The sequence below is a fragment of the Tubulanus polymorphus genome, chromosome 12 (genome assembly GCF_964204645.1).
Source record: "Tubulanus polymorphus chromosome 12, tnTubPoly1.2, whole genome shotgun sequence".
NCBI lineage: Eukaryota > Metazoa > Nemertea > Palaeonemertea > Tubulaniformes > Tubulanidae > Tubulanus > Tubulanus polymorphus.
In genome coordinates this window covers 9,911,102-9,930,574 of record NC_134036.1, presented here as the reverse complement: position 1 = coordinate 9,930,574, position 19,473 = coordinate 9,911,102, and the positions used below count along the sequence as shown (strand labels likewise).

Here is a 19,473-nt window from a genome sequence, read left to right as displayed (position 1 = left end):
ATCGTCATCAATCGGAGCTTGCGGTACGGATGAAATGTCGTCTGTCGTTTGCGAAACTGATAAATCGTCACCAATTGGAGCTCGCAGTGCGGATGAAATGTCGTCTGTCGTTTGTGTTACTGATGAATCATCACCGATCGGAGCTCGCAGTTTGGATGAAATGTCGTCCGTCGTTCGAATGTCGTCTGTCGTTTGCGAAAGTGATAAATCGTCACCAATTGGAGCTCGCAGTGCGGATGAAATATCGTTTGTCGTTTGCGTTACTGATAAATCGTCATCAGTCGGAGCTTGCGGTACGGATGAAATGTTGTCTGTCGTTTGCGAAACTGATAAATCGTCACCAATCGGAGCTCGCAGTGCGGATGAAATGTCATCTGTCGTTTGTGTTACTGATGAATCGTCACCGACCGGAGCTCGCGGCAAGGATGAAATGTCGTCCGTCGTTCGAATGTCGTCTGTCGTTTGTGAAAGTGATAAATCGTCACCAGTCAGAGATCGTGGAACCGATGAAATGTTGTCTGTCATTTGCGAAACTGATAAATCGTCACCAATCGGAGCTCGCGGTACGGATGAAATGTCGTCCGTCGTTCGAATGTCGTCTGTTGTTTGCGAAACTGATAAATCGTCATCAATCGGAGCTTGCGGTACGGATGAAATGTCGTCTGTCGTTTGTGAAACTGATAAATCGTCACCAACTGGAGCTCGCGGTACGGATGAAATGTCATCCGTCGTTCGAATGTCGTCTGTCGTTTGCGAAACTGATAAATCGTCATCAATCGGAGCTTGTGGTACGGATGAAATGTCGTCTGTCGTTTGTGTTACTGATGAATCGTCATCAGTCGGAGCTTGCGGTACGGATGAAATGTCGTCCGTCGTTCGAATGCCGTCTGTCGTTTGCAAAAGTGATAAATCGTCACCGATCGGAGCTCGCGGTGCAGATGAAATGTCGTCTGTCGTTTGCGTTACTGATAAATCGTCACCAGTCGGAGCTCGTGGAACCGATGAAATGTCATCTGTCGTTCGAGAAACTGATAAATCGTCACCGATCGGAGCTCGCAGTTCGGATGAAACATTGTCTGTCATTTGTGTTACTGATAAATTGTCACCAATCGGAGCTCGTGGAACCGATGAAATGTCGTCCGTCGTTCAAATGTCGTCTGTCGTTTGCGTTACTGATAAATCATCACCAATCGGAGCTTACGGTACGGGTGAAACATCGTCTGTCATTGGTGTTACTGATAAATCGCCATTAATCGGAGTTCACAGTCCGGATGAAAAGTCGTCTGTCATTGGTGTTACTGATAAATCGCCATTAATCGGAGTTCACAGTACGGATGAAAAGTCGTTAGTCGTTTATATTGCTGATAAATCGTCACCAATCGGAGCTCGCGGTACGGATGAAATGTCATTTTTCGTTTATGTTGCTGATAAATCGTCACCAATTGGAGCTCGTAGTGCGGATGAAATGTCGTCTGTCGTTCGAGAAACTGAAAAATCGTCACCGATCAGAGCTCGCGGTTCGGATGAAACATCGTCTGTCATTGGTGTTACTGATAAATTGTCACCAATCGGAGCTCGTGGAACCGATGAAATGTCGTCCGTCGTTCAAATGTCGTCTGTCGTTTGCGAAAGTGATAAATCGTCACCGATCGGAGCTCGCAGTGCAGATGATATGTCGTCTGTCGTTTGCGTTACTGATAAATCGTCACCAATCGGAGCTCGCGGTACGGATGAATTGTCTTCTGTCGTTTGCATTGCTGATGAATTGTCACCAGTTGGAGCTTGTGGTACGGGTAAATCATCCCCCGTCATCGGTATTTCAGATGAATCATCCACAATTTTAGCTCCTTTTATTGAAGGTAGGTCTAATGTTTTTATAATCTTGCACTGTTGTCATCGGAATATATAATAGTCATTTTTGGCCTCAATTGCGAGTGTTTCTTCCTAATGGTATTGTCATGGTTTATTTAGGGATGGGATCTTGAACATATTAGACAGGTTTTTTGATCAGTCACTTGCAGTGTTTTCGATAAGATTCACGTCCCAGAACATATTTCACTCATGGTTCAACGAAGAATGTGTTAGAGGGAACAACCTAAAAGCCCGATCAATTTCATCATAAGATATTAGATGATTTCTCAGTTTGGTCGAGTGGAATCGCCCTAGTGTGCTCTTAGGACAATAGGTATTTATCGTGCCAAAGTATTGCCTGTTTTAAACACCCCACGAAAGACTAGAGATTTATGTACAGAGGCCTGGGGCTATAAATAATTCACCCCGCAAGGTATTGGTAAATCTTAAGTTATCAGTTGTACACAGCCCACAAGTCACTCATATGCTTGACCTAACTCACTTATAAATAATTCATCCCACAAGTATAGGTGTACCTTAAAACAGTTTTAGAGATCTGGTGTAAGTCGGACGGACACGTAAGGACGAGAAAATGTCAGAATAAGAAAAATTTCGATTCAAGATTGAGTCTCATTTAGAGGTTTTCTTGGAGAAATCTGAGTTAGCTACAGATTTAAGACCCTAACCCTAATGGCACGGGGTCAATACTATTTTCTATAGGGGACTTCTATTGTGCTTAACAAGTTTGTCCGTCAACGGAAGAATCGATCCGCCTGTACATAATAGACACTACACACCAGAGGCAATGTTTTTGTAAAAAGAACTGAAATTAGCTAACTGACTTAGAGATTAAAAAATTCATTGTTTTGAAACTTTCTGAACTGATGTTTTAGCTGACTTAGTTGAATTTCTGACTTCTAGAATCCGATTTTGAGACAAATTTTGCTAACAGATTTTGATAGGAAAATGAACTAAAAAAAATCAGGAACTGAAAAAAAAAATCAGGACGCAACTTTGAGCAGTGTGACTTACGCCAGTTCTACTGTATAGGGCCTAAGTTTACTAGGACTAAAAGAAAATTCACCTCACAGATTGGCCTTCTAGGCCTAGTCGAAAAGCTTAGACCCTGGTGAATCCACTGCAACCTATCTTGAAATTTGTCAAAGCAGATGTATGGTACAGTGCATCAAACTGAGTAAAACTGGATGTATTGGACACAAGATTGCTATCATGTGACATTGTTTGTGCCATATGTAGTAATTTTTTCCCTCAATTTCAAGCCCGGCAAGTCAGTGAGATATATGGGTAAATTATGGAGTCAACTTCTCAGTTTGGTAGAGTGGAATCACCCTAGTGAGCTCTTGGCACAATAGGTATATCATGCCAAAGCATTGCCTGTTTTAAACACCCCACGAAAGACTAGAGATTTATGTACAGAGGCCTGGGGCTATAAATAATTCACCCCGCAAGGTATTGGTAAATGTTAAATTATCAGTTGTACACAACCAACAAGTCACTTGCATGCTTGATCTATATCCCTTATATATAATTCATCCCACAAGTATAGGTGTACCTTAAAAACAGTTTTAGAGAACTGACTCAATTGGGACACATAGGGACAACGGAAAATGTCAGAATTAGAAAAATTCTTATTTACGAATGAGTCGCATTTTGGAGGTTTTCTTAGAGTAATATGCGTAAGCTACAGATTAAGACCCTAACCCTAATGACACAGGGTCAATGCTATTTTCTATAGCGGACTTCTATTGTGCTTATCATGTTTGTCCGTCATCAGAAAAATCATTCTGCCGGTACATAATAGACACTGCACGCCGGTGACAATCTTTTCTAAAAAGAACTGAAATTAGCTAGTCCCTTTGAAACTTTCTGAACTGATATTTCTGACTTCTAGAATCCAATTTTGATAAAAGATTTTAATAGGAAAATAATCTGGAAAAATTCGGGATGCAACTTTGAATAGTCAGACTTACACCAGTTCTACTGTATAAGTTTGCCAGGACTAAAAGATAATTCACCTCACAGATCGGCTTATTAGGCCTAGTCGAAAAACTTAGTCCTGGTGATTCCACTGCAACCAGTCTTAAAATTTGTGAAAAGCAGATATACGGTACAGTGCATCAAACTGTTTGCCCATGAGTAAAACTGGATATATTGGACACAAGATGGCCATCCTGTGACATTGTTTGTGCCCAAAATAGTCATTTTTGGCCTCAATTTCGAGTGTTACTTCCTATGTTGTTGTCATGGTATATTTAGGGAAGGGATCTTGAAAATATTAGACAGGTTTTCAGTCTTTTCAATAAGATATTGCCAAGTCAGGTCCCTTTGAAAACCAGGAGGGTCCCATAATTTTCTGGTTGTACTAAAACCTGCTAGGAATGGGTCTGGGACTTGACTCTTATTGAAAACACTGATCTTCTGATCAGTCATTTGCAGTGTTTTCAATAAGAGCTAAGTCCCAGAACATATTCCACACATAGTTCAACAGAGAATGTGTTAGAGGGAACGAACTAAAAGCACCCATCAATTTCATCATTAGATATTAGATGATTTCTCAGTTTGGTGGAGAGGAATCGCCCTAGTGTGCTCTTAGGACAATAGGTATTTATCGTGCCAAAGTATTGCCTGTTTTAAACACCCCACGAAAGACTAGAGATTTATGTACAGAGGCCTGGGGCTATAAATAATTCACCCCGCAAGGTATTGGTAAATCTTAAGTTATCAGTTGTACACAGCCCACAAGTCACTGATATGCTTGATCTAACTCACTTATAAATAATTCATCCCACAAGTATAGGTGTACCTTAAAACAGTTTTAGAGATCTGGTGTAAGTCGGACGGACACGTAAGGACGAGAAAATGTCAGAATAAGAAAAATTTCGATTCAAGATTGAGTCTCATTTAGAGGTTTTCTTGGAGAAATCTGAGTTAGCTTCAGATTTAAGACCCTAACCCTAATGGCACGGGGTCAATACTATTTTCTATAGCGGACTTCTATTGTGCTTAACATGTTTGTCCGTCAACGGAAAAATCGATCCGCCTGTACATAATAGACACTACACACCAGAGGCAATGTTTTTGTAAAAAGAACTGAAATTAGCTAACTGACTTAGAGATTAAAAAATTCATTGTTTTGAAACTTTCTGAACTGATGTTTTAGCTGACTTAGTTGAATTTCTGACTTCTAGAATCCGATTTTGAGACAAATTTTGCTAACAGATTTTGATAGGAAAATGAACTAAAAAAAATCAGGAACTGAAAAAAAAAATCAGGACGCAACTTTGAGCAGTGTGACTTACGCCAGTTCTACTGTATAGGGCCTAAGTTTACTAGGACTAAAAGAAAATTCACCTCACAGATTGGCCTTCTAGGCCTAGTCGAAAAGCTTAGACCCTGGTGAATCCACTGCAACCTATCTTGAAATTTGTCAAAGCAGATGTATGGTACAGTGCATCAAACTGAGTAAAACTGGATGTATTTGACACAAGATTGCTATCATGTGACATTGTTTGTGCCATATGTAGTAATTTTTTCCCTCAATTTCAAGCCCGGCAAGTCAGTGAGATATATGGGTAAATTATGGAGTCAACTTCTCAGTTTGGTAGAGTGGAATCACCCTAGTGAGCTCTTGGCACAATAGGTATATCATGCCAAAGCATTGCCTGTTTTAAACACCCCACGAAAGACTAGAGATTTATGTACAGAGGCCTGGGGCTATAAATAATTCACCCCGCAAGGTATTGGTAAATGTTAAATTATCAGTTGTACACAACCAACAAGTCACTTGCATGCTTGATCTATATCCCTTATATATAATTCATCCCACAAGTATAGGTGTACCTTAAAAACAGTTTTAGAGAACTGACTCAATTGGGACACATAGGGACAACGGAAAATGTCAGAATTAGAAAAATTCTTATTTACGAATGAGTCGCATTTTGGAGGTTTTCTTAGAGTAATATGCGTAAGCTACAGATTAAGACCCTAACCCTAATGACACAGGGTCAATGCTATTTTCTATAGCGGACTTCTATTGTGCTTATCATGTTTGTCCGTCATCAGAAAAATCATTCTGCCGGTACATAATAGACACTGCACGCCGGTGACAATCTTTTCTAAAAAGAACTGAAATTAGCTAGTCCCTTTGAAACTTTCTGAACTGATATTTCTGACTTCTAGAATCCAATTTTGATAAAAGATTTTAATAGGAAAATAATCTGGAAAAATTCGGGATGCAACTTTGAATAGTCAGACTTACACCAGTTCTACTGTATAAGTTTGCCAGGACTAAAAGATAATTCACCTCACAGATCGGCCTATTAGGCCTAGTCGAAAAACTTAGTCCTGGTGATTCCACTGCAACCAGTCTTGAAATTTGTGAAAAGCAGATACACGGTACAGTGCATCAAACTGTTTGCCCATGAGTAAAACTGGATATATTGGACACAAGATGGCCATCCTGTGACATTGTTTGTGCCCGAAATAGTCATTTTTGGCCTCAATTTCGAGTGTTACTTCCTATGTTGTTGTCATGGTATATTTAGGGAAGGGATCTTGAAAATATTAGACAGGTTTTCAGTCTTTTCAATAAGATATTGCCAAGTCAGGTCCCTTTGAAAACCAGGAGGGTCCCATAATTTTCTGGTTGTACTAAAACCTGCTAGGAATGGGTCTGGGACTTGACTCTTAGTGAAAACACTGATCATCTGATCAGTCATTTGCAGTGTTTTCAATAAGAGCTAAGTCCCAGAACATATTCCACACATAGTTCAACAGAGAATGTGTTAGAGGGAACGAACTAAAAGCACCCATCAATTTCATCATTAGATATTAGATGATTTCTCAGTTTGGTCGAGAGGAATCGCCCTAGTGTGCTCTTAGGACAATAGGTATTTATCGTGCCAAAATATTGCCTGTTTTAAACACCCTACGAAAGACTAGAGATTTATGTACAGAGGCCTGGGGCTATAAATAATTCACCCAGCAAGGTATTGGTAAATCTTAAGTTATCAGTTGTACACAGCCCACAAGTCACTCATATGCTTGATCTAACTCACTTATAAATAATTCATCCCACAAGTATAGGTGTACCTTAAAACAGTTTTAGAGATCTGGTGTAAGTCGGACGGACACGTAAGGACGAGAAAATGTCAGAATAAGAAAAATTTCGATTCAAGATTGAGTCTCATTTAGAGGTTTTTTGGAGAAATCTGAGTTAGCTACAGATTTAAGACCCTAACCCTAATGGCACGGGGTCAATACTATTTTCTATAGCGGACTTCTATTGTGCTTAACATGTTTGTCCGTCAACGGAAAAATCGATCCGCCTGTACATAATAGACACTACACACCAGTGGCAATCTTTTTGTAAAAAGAACTGAAATTAGCTAACTGACTTAGAGATTAAAAAATTCATTGTTTTGAAACTTTCTGAACTGATGTTTTAGCTGACTTAGTTGAATTTCTGACTTCTAGAATCCGATTTTGAGACAAATTTTGCTAACAGATTTTGATAGGAAAATGAACTAAAAAAAATCAGGAACTGAAAAAAAAAAATCAGGACGCAACTTTGAGCAGTGTGACTTACGCCAGTTCTACTGTATAGGGCCTAAGTTTACTAGGACTAAAAGAAAATTCACCTCACAGATTGGCCTTCTAGGCCTAGTCGAAAAGCTTAGACCCTGGTGAATCCACTGCAACCTATCTTGAAATTTGTCAAAGCAGATGTATGGTACAGTGCATCAAACTGAGTAAAACTGGATGTATTGGACACAAGATTGCTATCATGTGACATTGTTTGTGCCATATGTAGTAATTTTTTCCCTCAATTTCAAGCCCGGCAAGTCAGTGAGATATATGGGTAAATTATGGAGTCAACTTCTCAGTTTGGTAGAGTGGAATCACCCTAGTGAGCTCTTGGCACAATAGGTATATCATGCCAAAGCATTGCCTGTTTTAAACACCCCACGAAAGACTAGAGATTTATGTACAGAGGCCTGGGGCTATAAATAATTCACCCCGCAAGGTATTGGTAAATGTTAAATTATCAGTTGTACACAACCAACAAGTCACTTGCATGCTTGATCTATATCCCTTATATATAATTCATCCCACAAGTATAGGTGTACCTTAAAAACAGTTTTAGAGAACTGACTCAATTGGGACACATAGGGACAACGGAAAATGTCAGAATTAGAAAAATTCTTATTTACGAATGAGTCGCATTTTGGAGGTTTTCTTAGAGTAATATGCGTAAGCTGCAGATTAAGACCCTAACCCTAATGACACAGGGTCAATGCTATTTTCTATAGCGGACTTCTATTGTGCTTATCATGTTTGTCCGTCATCAGAAAAATCATTCTGCCGGTACATAATAGACACTGCACGCCGGTGACAATCTTTTCTAAAAAGAACTGAAATTAGCTAGTCCCTTTGAAACTTTCTGAACTGATATTTCTGACTTCTAGAATCCAATTTTGATAAAAGATTTTAATAGGAAAATAATCTGGAAAAATTCGGGATGCAACTTTGAATAGTCAGACTTACACCAGTTCTACTGTATAAGTTTGCCAGGACTAAAAGATAATTCACCTCACAGATCGGCCTATTAGGCCTAGTCGAAAAACTTAGTCCTGGTGATTCCACTGCAACCAGTCTTGAAATTTGTGAAAAGCAGATACACGGTACAGTGCATCAAACTGTTTGCCCATGAGTAAAACTGGATATTTTGGACACAAGATGGCCATCCTGTGACATTGTTTGTGCCCGAAATAGTCATTTTTGGCCTCAATTTCGAGTGTTACTTCCTATGTTGTTGTCATGGTATATTTAGGGAAGGGATCTTGAAAATATTAGACAGGTTTTCAGTCTTTTCAATAAGATATTGCCAAGTCAGGTCCCTTTGAAAACCAGGAGGGTCCCATAATTTTCTGGTTGTACTAAAACCTGCTAGGAATGGGTCTGGGACTTGACTCTTAGTGAAAACACTGATCATCTGATCAGTCATTTGCAGTGTTTTCAATAAGAGCTAAGTCCCAGAACATATTCCACACATAGTTCAACAGAGAATGTGTTAGAGGGAACGAACTAAAAGCACCCATCAATTTCATCATTAGATATTAGATGATTTCTCAGTTTGGTCGAGAGGAATCGCCCTAGTGTGCTCTTAGGACAATAGGTATTTATCGTGCCAAAATATTGCCTGTTTTAAACACCCTACGAAAGACTAGAGATTTATGTACAGAGGCCTGGGGCTATAAATAATTCACCCCGCAAGGTATTGGTAAATCTTAAGTTATCAGTTGTACACAGCCCACAAGTCACTGATATGCTTGATCTAACTCACTTATAAATAATTCATCCCACAAGTATAGGTGTACCTTAAAACAGTTTTAGAGATCTGGTGTAAGTCGGACGGACACGTAAGGACGAGAAAATGTCAGAATAAGAAAAATTTCGATTCAAGATTGAGTCTCATTTAGAGGTTTTCTTGGAGAAATCTGAGTTAGCTACAGATTTAAGACCCTAACCCTTATGGCACGGGGTCAATACTATTTTCTATAGCGGACTTCTATTGTGCTTAACATGTTTGTCCGTCAACGGAAAAATCGATCCGCCTGTACATAATAGACACTACACACCAGAGGCAATGTTTTTGTAAAAAGAACTGAAATTAGCTAACTGACTTAGAGATTAAAAAATTCATTGTTTTGAAACTTTCTGAACTGATGTTTTAGCTGACTTAGTTGAATTTCTGACTTCTAGAATCCGATTTTGATAGGAAAATGAACTAAAAAAAATCAGGAACTGAAAAAAAAAATCAGGACGCAACTTTGAGCAGTGTGACTTACGCCAGTTCTACTGTATAGGGCCTAAGTTTACTAGGACTAAAAGAAAATTCACCTCACAGATTGGCCTTCTAGGCCTAGTCGAAAAGCTTAGACCCTGGTGAATCCACTGCAACCTATCTTGAAATTTGTCAAAGCAGATGTATGGTACAGTGCATCAAACTGAGTAAAACTGGATGTATTGGACACAAGATTGCTATCATGTGACATTGTTTGTGCCATATGTAGTAATTTTTTCCCTCAATTTCAAGCCCGGCAAGTCAGTGAGATATATGGGTAAATTATGGAGTCAACTTCTCAGTTTGGTAGAGTGGAATCACCCTAGTGAGCTCTTGGCACAATAGGTATATCATGCCAAAGCATTGCCTGTTTTAAACACCCCACGAAAGACTAGAGATTTATGTACAGAGGCCTGGGGCTATAAATAATTCACCCCGCAAGGTATTGGTAAATGTTAAATTATCAGTTGTACACAACCAACAAGTCACTTGCATGCTTGATCTATATCCCTTATATATAATTCATCCCACAAGTATAGGTGTACCTTAAAAACAGTTTTAGAGAACTGACTCAATTGGGACACATAGGGACAACGGAAAATGTCAGAATTAGAAAAATTCTTATTTACGAATGAGTCGCATTTTGGAGGTTTTCTTAGAGTAATATGCGTAAGCTACAGATTAAGACCCTAACCCTAATGACACAGGGTCAATGCTATTTTCTATAGCGGACTTCTATTGTGCTTATCATGTTTGTCCGTCATCAGAAAAATCATTCTGCTGGTACATAATAGACACTGCACGCCGGTGACAATCTTTTCTAAAAAGAACTGAAATTAGCTAGTCCCTTTGAAACTTTCTGAACTGATATTTCTGACTTCTAGAATCCAATTTTGATAAAAGATTTTAATAGGAAAATAATCTGGAAAAATTCGGGATGCAACTTTGAATAGTCAGACTTACACCAGTTCTACTGTATAAGTTTGCCAGGACTAAAAGATAATTCACCTCACAGATCGGCCTATTAGGCCTAGTCGAAAAACTTAGTCCTGGTGATTCCACTGCAACCAGTCTTGAAATTTGTGAAAAGCAGATACACGGTACAGTGCATCAAACTGTTTGCCCATGAGTAAAACTGGATATTTTGGACACAAGATGGCCATCCTGTGACATTGTTTGTGCCCGAAATAGTCATTTTTGGCCTCAATTTCGAGTGTTACTTCCTATGTTGTTGTCATGGTATATTTAGGGAAGGGATCTTGAAAATATTAGACAGGTTTTCAGTCTTTTCAATAAGATATTGCCAAGTCAGGTCCCTTTGAAAACCAGGAGGGTCCCATAATTTTCTGGTTGTACTAAAACCTGCTAGGAATGGGTCTGGGACTTGACTCTTAGTGAAAACACTGATCATCTGATCAGTCATTTGCAGTGTTTTCAATAAGAGCTAAGTCCCAGAACATATTCCACACATAGTTCAACAGAGAATGTGTTAGAGGGAACGAACTAAAAGCACCCATCAATTTCATCATTAGATATTAGATGATTTCTCAGTTTGGTCGAGAGGAATCGCCCTAGTGTGCTCTTAGGACAATAGGTATTTATCGTGCCAAAATATTGCCTGTTTTAAACACCCTACGAAAGACTAGAGATTTATGTACAGAGGCCTGGGGCTATAAATAATTCACCCCGCAAGGTATTGGTAAATCTTAAGTTATCAGTTGTACACAGCCCACAAGTCACTGATATGCTTGATCTAACTCACTTATAAATAATTCATCCCACAAGTATAGGTGTACCTTAAAACAGTTTTAGAGATCTGGTGTAAGTCGGACGGACACGTAAGGACGAGAAAATGTCAGAATAAGAAAAATTTCGATTCAAGATTGAGTCTCATTTAGAGGTTTTCTTGGAGAAATCTGAGTTAGCTACAGATTTAAGACCCTAACCCTTATGGCACGGGGTCAATACTATTTTCTATAGCGGACTTCTATTGTGCTTAACATGTTTGTCCGTCAACGGAAAAATCGATCCGCCTGTACATAATAGACACTACACACCAGAGGCAATGTTTTTGTAAAAAGAACTGAAATTAGCTAACTGACTTAGAGATTAAAAAATTCATTGTTTTGAAACTTTCTGAACTGATGTTTTAGCTGACTTAGTTGAATTTCTGACTTCTAGAATCCGATTTTGATAGGAAAATGAACTAAAAAAAATCAGGAACTGAAAAAAAAAATCAGGACGCAACTTTGAGCAGTGTGACTTACGCCAGTTCTACTGTATAGGGCCTAAGTTTACTAGGACTAAAAGAAAATTCACCTCACAGATTGGCCTTCTAGGCCTAGTCGAAAAGCTTAGACCCTGGTGAATCCACTGCAACCTATCTTGAAATTTGTCAAAGCAGATGTATGGTACAGTGCATCAAACTGAGTAAAACTGGATGTATTGGACACAAGATTGCTATCATGTGACATTGTTTGTGCCATATGTAGTAATTTTTTCCCTCAATTTCAAGCCCGGCAAGTCAGTGAGATATATGGGTAAATTATGGAGTCAACTTCTCAGTTTGGTAGAGTGGAATCACCCTAGTGAGCTCTTGGCACAATAGGTATATCATGCCAAAGCATTGCCTGTTTTAAACACCCCACGAAAGACTAGAGATTTATGTACAGAGGCCTGGGGCTATAAATAATTCACCCCGCAAGGTATTGGTAAATGTTAAATTATCAGTTGTACACAACCAACAAGTCACTTGCATGCTTGATCTATATCCCTTATATATAATTCATCCCACAAGTATAGGTGTACCTTAAAAACAGTTTTAGAGAACTGACTCAATTGGGACACATAGGGACAACGGAAAATGTCAGAATTAGAAAAATTCTTATTTACGAATGAGTCGCATTTTGGAGGTTTTCTTAGAGTAATATGCGTAAGCTACAGATTAAGACCCTAACCCTAATGACACAGGGTCAATGCTATTTTCTATAGCGGACTTCTATTGTGCTTATCATGTTTGTCCGTCATCAGAAAAATCATTCTGCCGGTACATAATAGACACTGCACGCCGGTGACAATCTTTTCTAAAAAGAACTGAAATTAGCTAGTCCCTTTGAAACTTTCTGAACTGATATTTCTGACTTCTAGAATCCAATTTTGATAAAAGATTTTAATAGGAAAATAATCTGGAAAAATTCGGGATGCAACTTTGAATAGTCAGACTTACACCAGTTCTACTGTATAAGTTTGCCAGGACTAAAAGATAATTCACCTCACAGATCGGCCTATTAGGCCTAGTCGAAAAACTTAGTCCTGGTGATTCCACTGCAACCAGTCTTGAAATTTGTGAAAAGCAGATACACGGTACAGTGCATCAAACTGTTTGCCCATGAGTAAAACTGGATATTTTGGACACAAGATGGCCATCCTGTGACATTGTTTGTGCCCGAAATAGTCATTTTTGGCCTCAATTTCGAGTGTTACTTCCTATGTTGTTGTCATGGTATATTTAGGGAAGGGATCTTGAAAATATTAGACAGGTTTTCAGTCTTTTCAATAAGATATTGCCAAGTCAGGTCCCTTTGAAAACCAGGAGGGTCCCATAATTTTCTGGTTGTACTAAAACCTGCTAGGAATGGGTCTGGGACTTGACTCTTAGTGAAAACACTGATCATCTGATCAGTCATTTGCAGTGTTTTCAATAAGAGCTAAGTCCCAGAACATATTCCACACATAGTTCAACAGAGAATGTGTTAGAGGGAACGAACTAAAAGCACCCATCAATTTCATCATTAGATATTAGATGATTTCTCAGTTTGGTCGAGAGGAATCGCCCTAGTGTGCTCTTAGGACAATAGGTATTTATCGTGCCAAAATATTGCCTGTTTTAAACACCCTACGAAAGACTAGAGATTTATGTACAGAGGCCTGGGGCTATAAATAATTCACCCCGCAAGGTATTGGTAAATCTTAAGTTATCAGTTGTACACAGCCCACAAGTCACTGATATGCTTGATCTAACTCACTTATAAATAATTCATCCCACAAGTATAGGTGTACCTTAAAACAGTTTTAGAGATCTGGTGTAAGTCGGACGGACACGTAAGGACGAGAAAATGTCAGAATAAGAAAAATTTCGATTCAAGATTGAGTCTCATTTAGAGGTTTTCTTGGAGAAATCTGAGTTAGCTACAGATTTAAGACCCTAACCCTTATGGCACGGGGTCAATACTATTTTCTATAGCGGACTTCTATTGTGCTTAACATGTTTGTCCGTCAACGGAAAAATCGATCCGCCTGTACATAATAGACACTACACACCAGAGGCAATGTTTTTGTAAAAAGAACTGAAATTAGCTAACTGACTTAGAGATAAAAAAATTCATTGTTTTGAAACTTTCTGAACTGATGTTTTAGCTGACTTAGTTGAATTTCTGACTTCTAGAATCCGATTTTGATAGGAAAATGAACTAAAAAAAATCAGGAACTGAAAAAAAAAATCAGGACGCAACTTTGAGCAGTGTGACTTACGCCAGTTCTACTGTATAGGGCCTAAGTTTACTAGGACTAAAAGAAAATTCACCTCACAGATTGGCCTTCTAGGCCTAGTCGAAAAGCTTAGACCCTGGTGAATCCACTGCAACCTATCTTGAAATTTGTCAAAGCAGATGTATGGTACAGTGCATCAAACTGAGTAAAACTGGATGTATTGGACACGAGATTGCTATCATGTGACATTGTTTGTGCCATATGTAGTAATTTTTTCCCTCAATTTCAAGCCCGGCAAGTCAGTGAGATATATGGGTAAATTATGGAGTCAACTTCTCAGTTTGGTAGAGTGGAATCACCCTAGTGAGCTCTTGGCACAATAGGTATATCATGCCAAAGCATTGCCTGTTTTAAACACCCCACGAAAGACTAGAGATTTATGTACAGAGGCCTGGGGCTATAAATAATTCACCCCGCAAGGTATTGGTAAATGTTAAATTATCAGTTGTACACAACCAACAAGTCACTTGCATGCTTGATCTATATCCCTTATATATAATTCATCCCACAAGTATAGGTGTACCTTAAAAACAGTTTTAGAGAACTGACTCAATTGGGACACATAGGGACAACGGAAAATGTCAGAATTAGAAAAATTCTTATTTACGAATGAGTCGCATTTTGGAGGTTTTCTTAGAGTAATATGCGTAAGCTACAGATTAAGACCCTAACCCTAATGACACAGGGTCAATGCTATTTTCTATAGCGGACTTCTATTGTGCTTATCATGTTTGTCCGTCATCAGAAAAATCATTCTGCCGGTACATAATAGACACTGCACGCCGGTGACAATCTTTTCTAAAAAGAACTGAAATTAGCTAGTCCCTTTGAAACTTTCTGAACTGATATTTCTGACTTCTAGAATCCAATTTTGATAAAAGATTTTAATAGGAAAATAATCTGGAAAAATTCGGGATGCAACTTTGAATAGTCAGACTTACACCAGTTCTACTGTATAAGTTTGCCAGGACTAAAAGATAATTCACCTCACAGATCGGCCTATTAGGCCTAGTCGAAAAACTTAGTCCTGGTGATTCCACTGCAACCAGTCTTGAAATTTGTGAAAAGCAGATATACGGTACAGTGCATCAAACTGTTTGCCCATGAGTAAAACTGGATATATTGGACACAAGATTGCCATCCTGTGACATTGTTTGTGCCCAAAATAGTCATTTTTGGCCTCAATTTCGAGTGTTACTTCCTATGTTGTTGTCATGGTATATTTAGGGAAGGGATCTTGAAAATATTAGACAGGTTTTCAGTCTTTTCAATAAGAAATTGCCAAGTCAGGTCCCTTTGAAAAACAGGAGGGTCCCATAATTATCTGGTTGTACTCAAACCTGCAAGGAACCTATGCCGTAATACTGGCTGTACTAAGAACTGCAAGAAACATTTAATGGTCCGAGAAACGAAAGCGGGTTGGAAAAAAACAGGCGGGAACGAACTAAAAGCACCTATCAATTTCAATGCAAGATGTTAAATAAATTCATAGTCAGTGAGATATATGGATAGATTGTGGGGGTCAATTTCTCAGTTTGGTGGAGTGGAATCACCCTAGTGAGCTCTGGAACAATAGGAATATCATGCCAAAGCATTGCCTGTTTTAAACACCCCACGAAAGACTAGAGATTTATGTGCCTGTGCCTATAAGTAATTCACCCCACAAGGTATTGGTAAATGTTAAATTATCAGTTGTACACAACCAACAAGTGACTCATATGCTTGATCTAAGTCACTTATAGATAATTCACCCCACAAGTATCGGTGCACCCTATAAACAGTATTAAATGTTACTAAAAGTTAACTAGGACTATAAGATAATTCACCTTACAAATAGGAGGCCTATTAGTTTATAAGCTTAGTCCTGGTGGTTTCACTGAAACCAGTTTTGTTTTCCAAAATAAATGTATGTTACAGTGCATCAAAGCGTACATGTCTATGTTTGTGATTCTAAATGAGACAGGTAAATCAAATCAGAAGGGAAAAATGAGACGATTGATCTTCTAGTAAATTTCTGTGTAATAATAACTTTTATAACAATATGCAATACATATTTCATGCATAAGGTCAATAGACAATGCATTTTGGGAGGGGCAGTAAACCCAACCATTTCGAAAAAGATGACACATAGTTTCTTTGTCATATATGGACCATTTCTTGGCTTCGAACGTTTTTGGCTTGTTGGGTTGGAATAACTTGTGGTGGTTTAGCTTGTTTTGCACTTCATGACTATTAATGTACTGGTTAGGCCCTACAACAGTTCTGTCAGCTTTACACATACTACAAGTGACGAATTACATCTTTATGGCCTGCACCTGAAATTAAGTAAACCAATATATGTTCATTAAGTCTAACTCAGGTTGACTGATGACCTGACCACCTGTACATGCTTGATCTGTATAGGCCATGGATAGATAATTCACCCCACAAGTAAAGGCAAATCCTAATGACAATATTTATTTTAACCATAAGCTGCTGAGATGATTCACCCCACAAATATTTTTCACTGCGTGTGAGAATATTATTCACTGGGGGTGAAAATATTATTCACTGGTGGTGATTCTACGCAAATACATAACTCTCTGCCGATAACAGATTATAGTAATTTCAAACAAAATGGAAAAATTACAAACGTTGATTTGTAATGAAATGTGGTGTATCATGTGGTATAACAGCTTTATTCACCGCACTTGGTATAGGTGAAGTAAATAGGTAAAGCATAATCAGTTGCATGTACACAGCCCGCTAATCACTTGATATCTAGAAGTCACTTATAGATGATTCATGCATCCTATATTTAACTTCAGTCATATTACTTAAGTCTTATACGAATAAGCTCAAGGACTCTTTTTCGTTAAAGTGTAGGATTTTATATCATTTTTGTGAAGCTTTCACTATCATTTAATTTTCTTTTTCAGAGTCTTGTCACCCGTATCATCTTCCTTCATTTAAGAGGTTTCTTAAAGGACATGAACAATCTGGTATGTATTTCCCATCGTGCAACCTTGTCCATTAAAATATAAGTTTAACTTGAAGTGTAAATTTGAATACCATCAACTTTTCACCCTTGGCTAGAGGGCCCCGAGTAAGAGTTTATTCCGGCTGTACAGATTTTGTTCAATTTTCTCATTACTTGGTAGGTGGATTATGGATGGGAGGAGGATGTATAGTATCGTTTTTGAAGTATGTCGGTAATCTAAGATGGTGTAATAGCCATGTTTGTGGGAATAAGAGTGGACCTTGATCATTCCGACATGATTTGGCCTGGGCTAAATTGGTACGGAACAGGCCCATGCCTTATTAGGGAGTGCGATCAAACGTAAACCACTCACTCCTCACTAAACTATGCTTAAAGAAAGTGAAATGAGTTACTTCCGGAACTTGTAGTGATTTCTATGCAATGATTTGGCTCGAGTCTGGTCCGACGTTTTTGCTCGTGCAAAACAGGCACAGGCCCAATTGGCACTTATGTGAACAATTGTTCTGGGTCAAATTTGGCACAGGCCAAGAACACTTGTGTGTTCGCGGCTTATGTCTACTTTTGAATGATCTAGTTAATCCAAGGTGGCGGCCACAGCCATATTTGTGCTTGAAATTGATATTCTGTACCTTTTTCTTCAGTCTTTAGTTATGGACTTACGTTCTTGTAGATAGTGGATGAAAGGAGGATGAGCTCTATTATTTTTGACCTATGTACATCAACCATGATCGAGAACCTTTAGAAATATTTGATCTTTCAGATGCAAAGAGTTACTCACAAATCGACAATGGAAGTGATGAAGAAAGTGACGAGAGTTCGGTAGCAGAAAGCAGTGGCAGTGAATATCAAATAGAAAATGGATCACTTGATGATGATGATGATGATGATGATGATGATGATGATGATGATGATGATGATGATGATGATGATGATGATGATGATGATGATGATGATGATGATGATGATGATGATGATGATGATGACCCTATCAACGCTCCACATGAAGACCCAAGTGAAAGTGGCGAATATGAACGTCTAGTCGATGCCTCTTGTGAAGATGATGGAGATGGAAGTCAAATCAATGCTTCTCGAGAAGATGATGAACAAGAAAATCAAATAGCTGCCAAGTATCGATACATCATGAGAAATGGTAGGCATGTTTTGATAAATTGAATACAATAAATTAAACAGGCTTTGAGCCTTAAGTACAGCCTACATCATTAAAGCCTTTGCTACCAAATAACCAGATGACAACGTGTTAACAATGCTTTTATTTCACATTTGTAATAATCACTTGCTCTGGCACTAAATATTCCACTTCGTTGTACATTTCAAATTCATATTATGTCCATTCTACTCATGAAATATTTTCAGTTACCATTCCGGTCTATAAAAAAAATGATGGAAAAAGGGATTACAGAAAGGTTAATCATTGCTATTATTGCAAAAATACGTTCACTTCTAAAATTGCACCCCATTATTGTAATATCCATTACAATGAAGAGAAAGTGAAAGAAATCATGTCATTACCTAATGGATCAGCAGAGAAGAAAAAAACGCCTGTACGAACTCGAGAATCTGGGCAATTTCCATCATAATATTAAGGTATACTAATGACTTTGACAGTTTGTAAATCAAAACTAGTTCTGCACCTTGCATATATTCCCAACCACCCTTACCAAAAATGTGATTTGCTAATTAGATCTCTTTGATAAATGTTAAATGTATACAGGCATACCCAGCGCAAATCAGAATAGTCTAATTCAAAATAACTTCCACAAAATCTATTATTTTTGTAATTTTTGGGGTAGCCATAGGTTTTTACATACTGCTATACTAATGGAGCAAATTAAATACGATGGTTCATTAGTCATGTTTTACTGCATTATCCACTTTCCAAATCCTAGGAGGCCAAATTTTGCAAACGAACCCGTCAAAACGTACAGGGTTTTTTCTTGAAAATATGAGGTGTTCACGCGAACGCGCGGTATCGCAGTATCGTCTACTGTTTTACTTCCAGCTTTCATTTTACAACCAAGAATTTTATTTCAAATTTGATTTTTAGGAAATTGATTTGATTTTTGGGAGCAAATTTGTTTTGCACCATGTAAATTTGTACTGCGCAAAATTTGTCCATGGTAATTGTGCAATGGTCGGGAAAATATCTTTCTTAATTCACTGCTAGGGATGGATGACGTTGATATGCTAGTTAGCAATGTGATTGTAT

At 38.4% G+C, this 19,473-nt stretch overlaps 1 protein-coding gene across 2 annotated transcripts; it reads left to right on the top strand.

The window, feature by feature from the left end:
- The first annotated feature begins 890 nt into the window (after window positions 1-890).
- On the top strand, window positions 891-17,568 carry LOC141913963 (uncharacterized). 2 transcript variants are annotated; one of them, XR_012620676.1, is made up of 4 exons: window positions 891-1,859; window positions 2,012-2,185; window positions 17,185-17,247; window positions 17,407-17,428. XR_012620676.1 is itself a non-coding variant. In XM_074805195.1 (3 exons), exons 1-3 carry the CDS (start codon window positions 944-946, stop codon window positions 17,508-17,510), a joined length of 1,083 nt encoding a protein of 360 aa, XP_074661296.1. In that variant the 5' UTR covers window positions 891-943; the 3' UTR covers window positions 17,511-17,568. The 2 variants fall into 2 exon arrangements, 1 of the variants encoding a protein (XP_074661296.1); XM_074805195.1 differs by lacking the exon at window positions 2,012-2,185 and having other exon boundaries at window positions 17,407-17,568.
- Window positions 17,569-19,473: the final 1,905 nt, after the last annotated feature.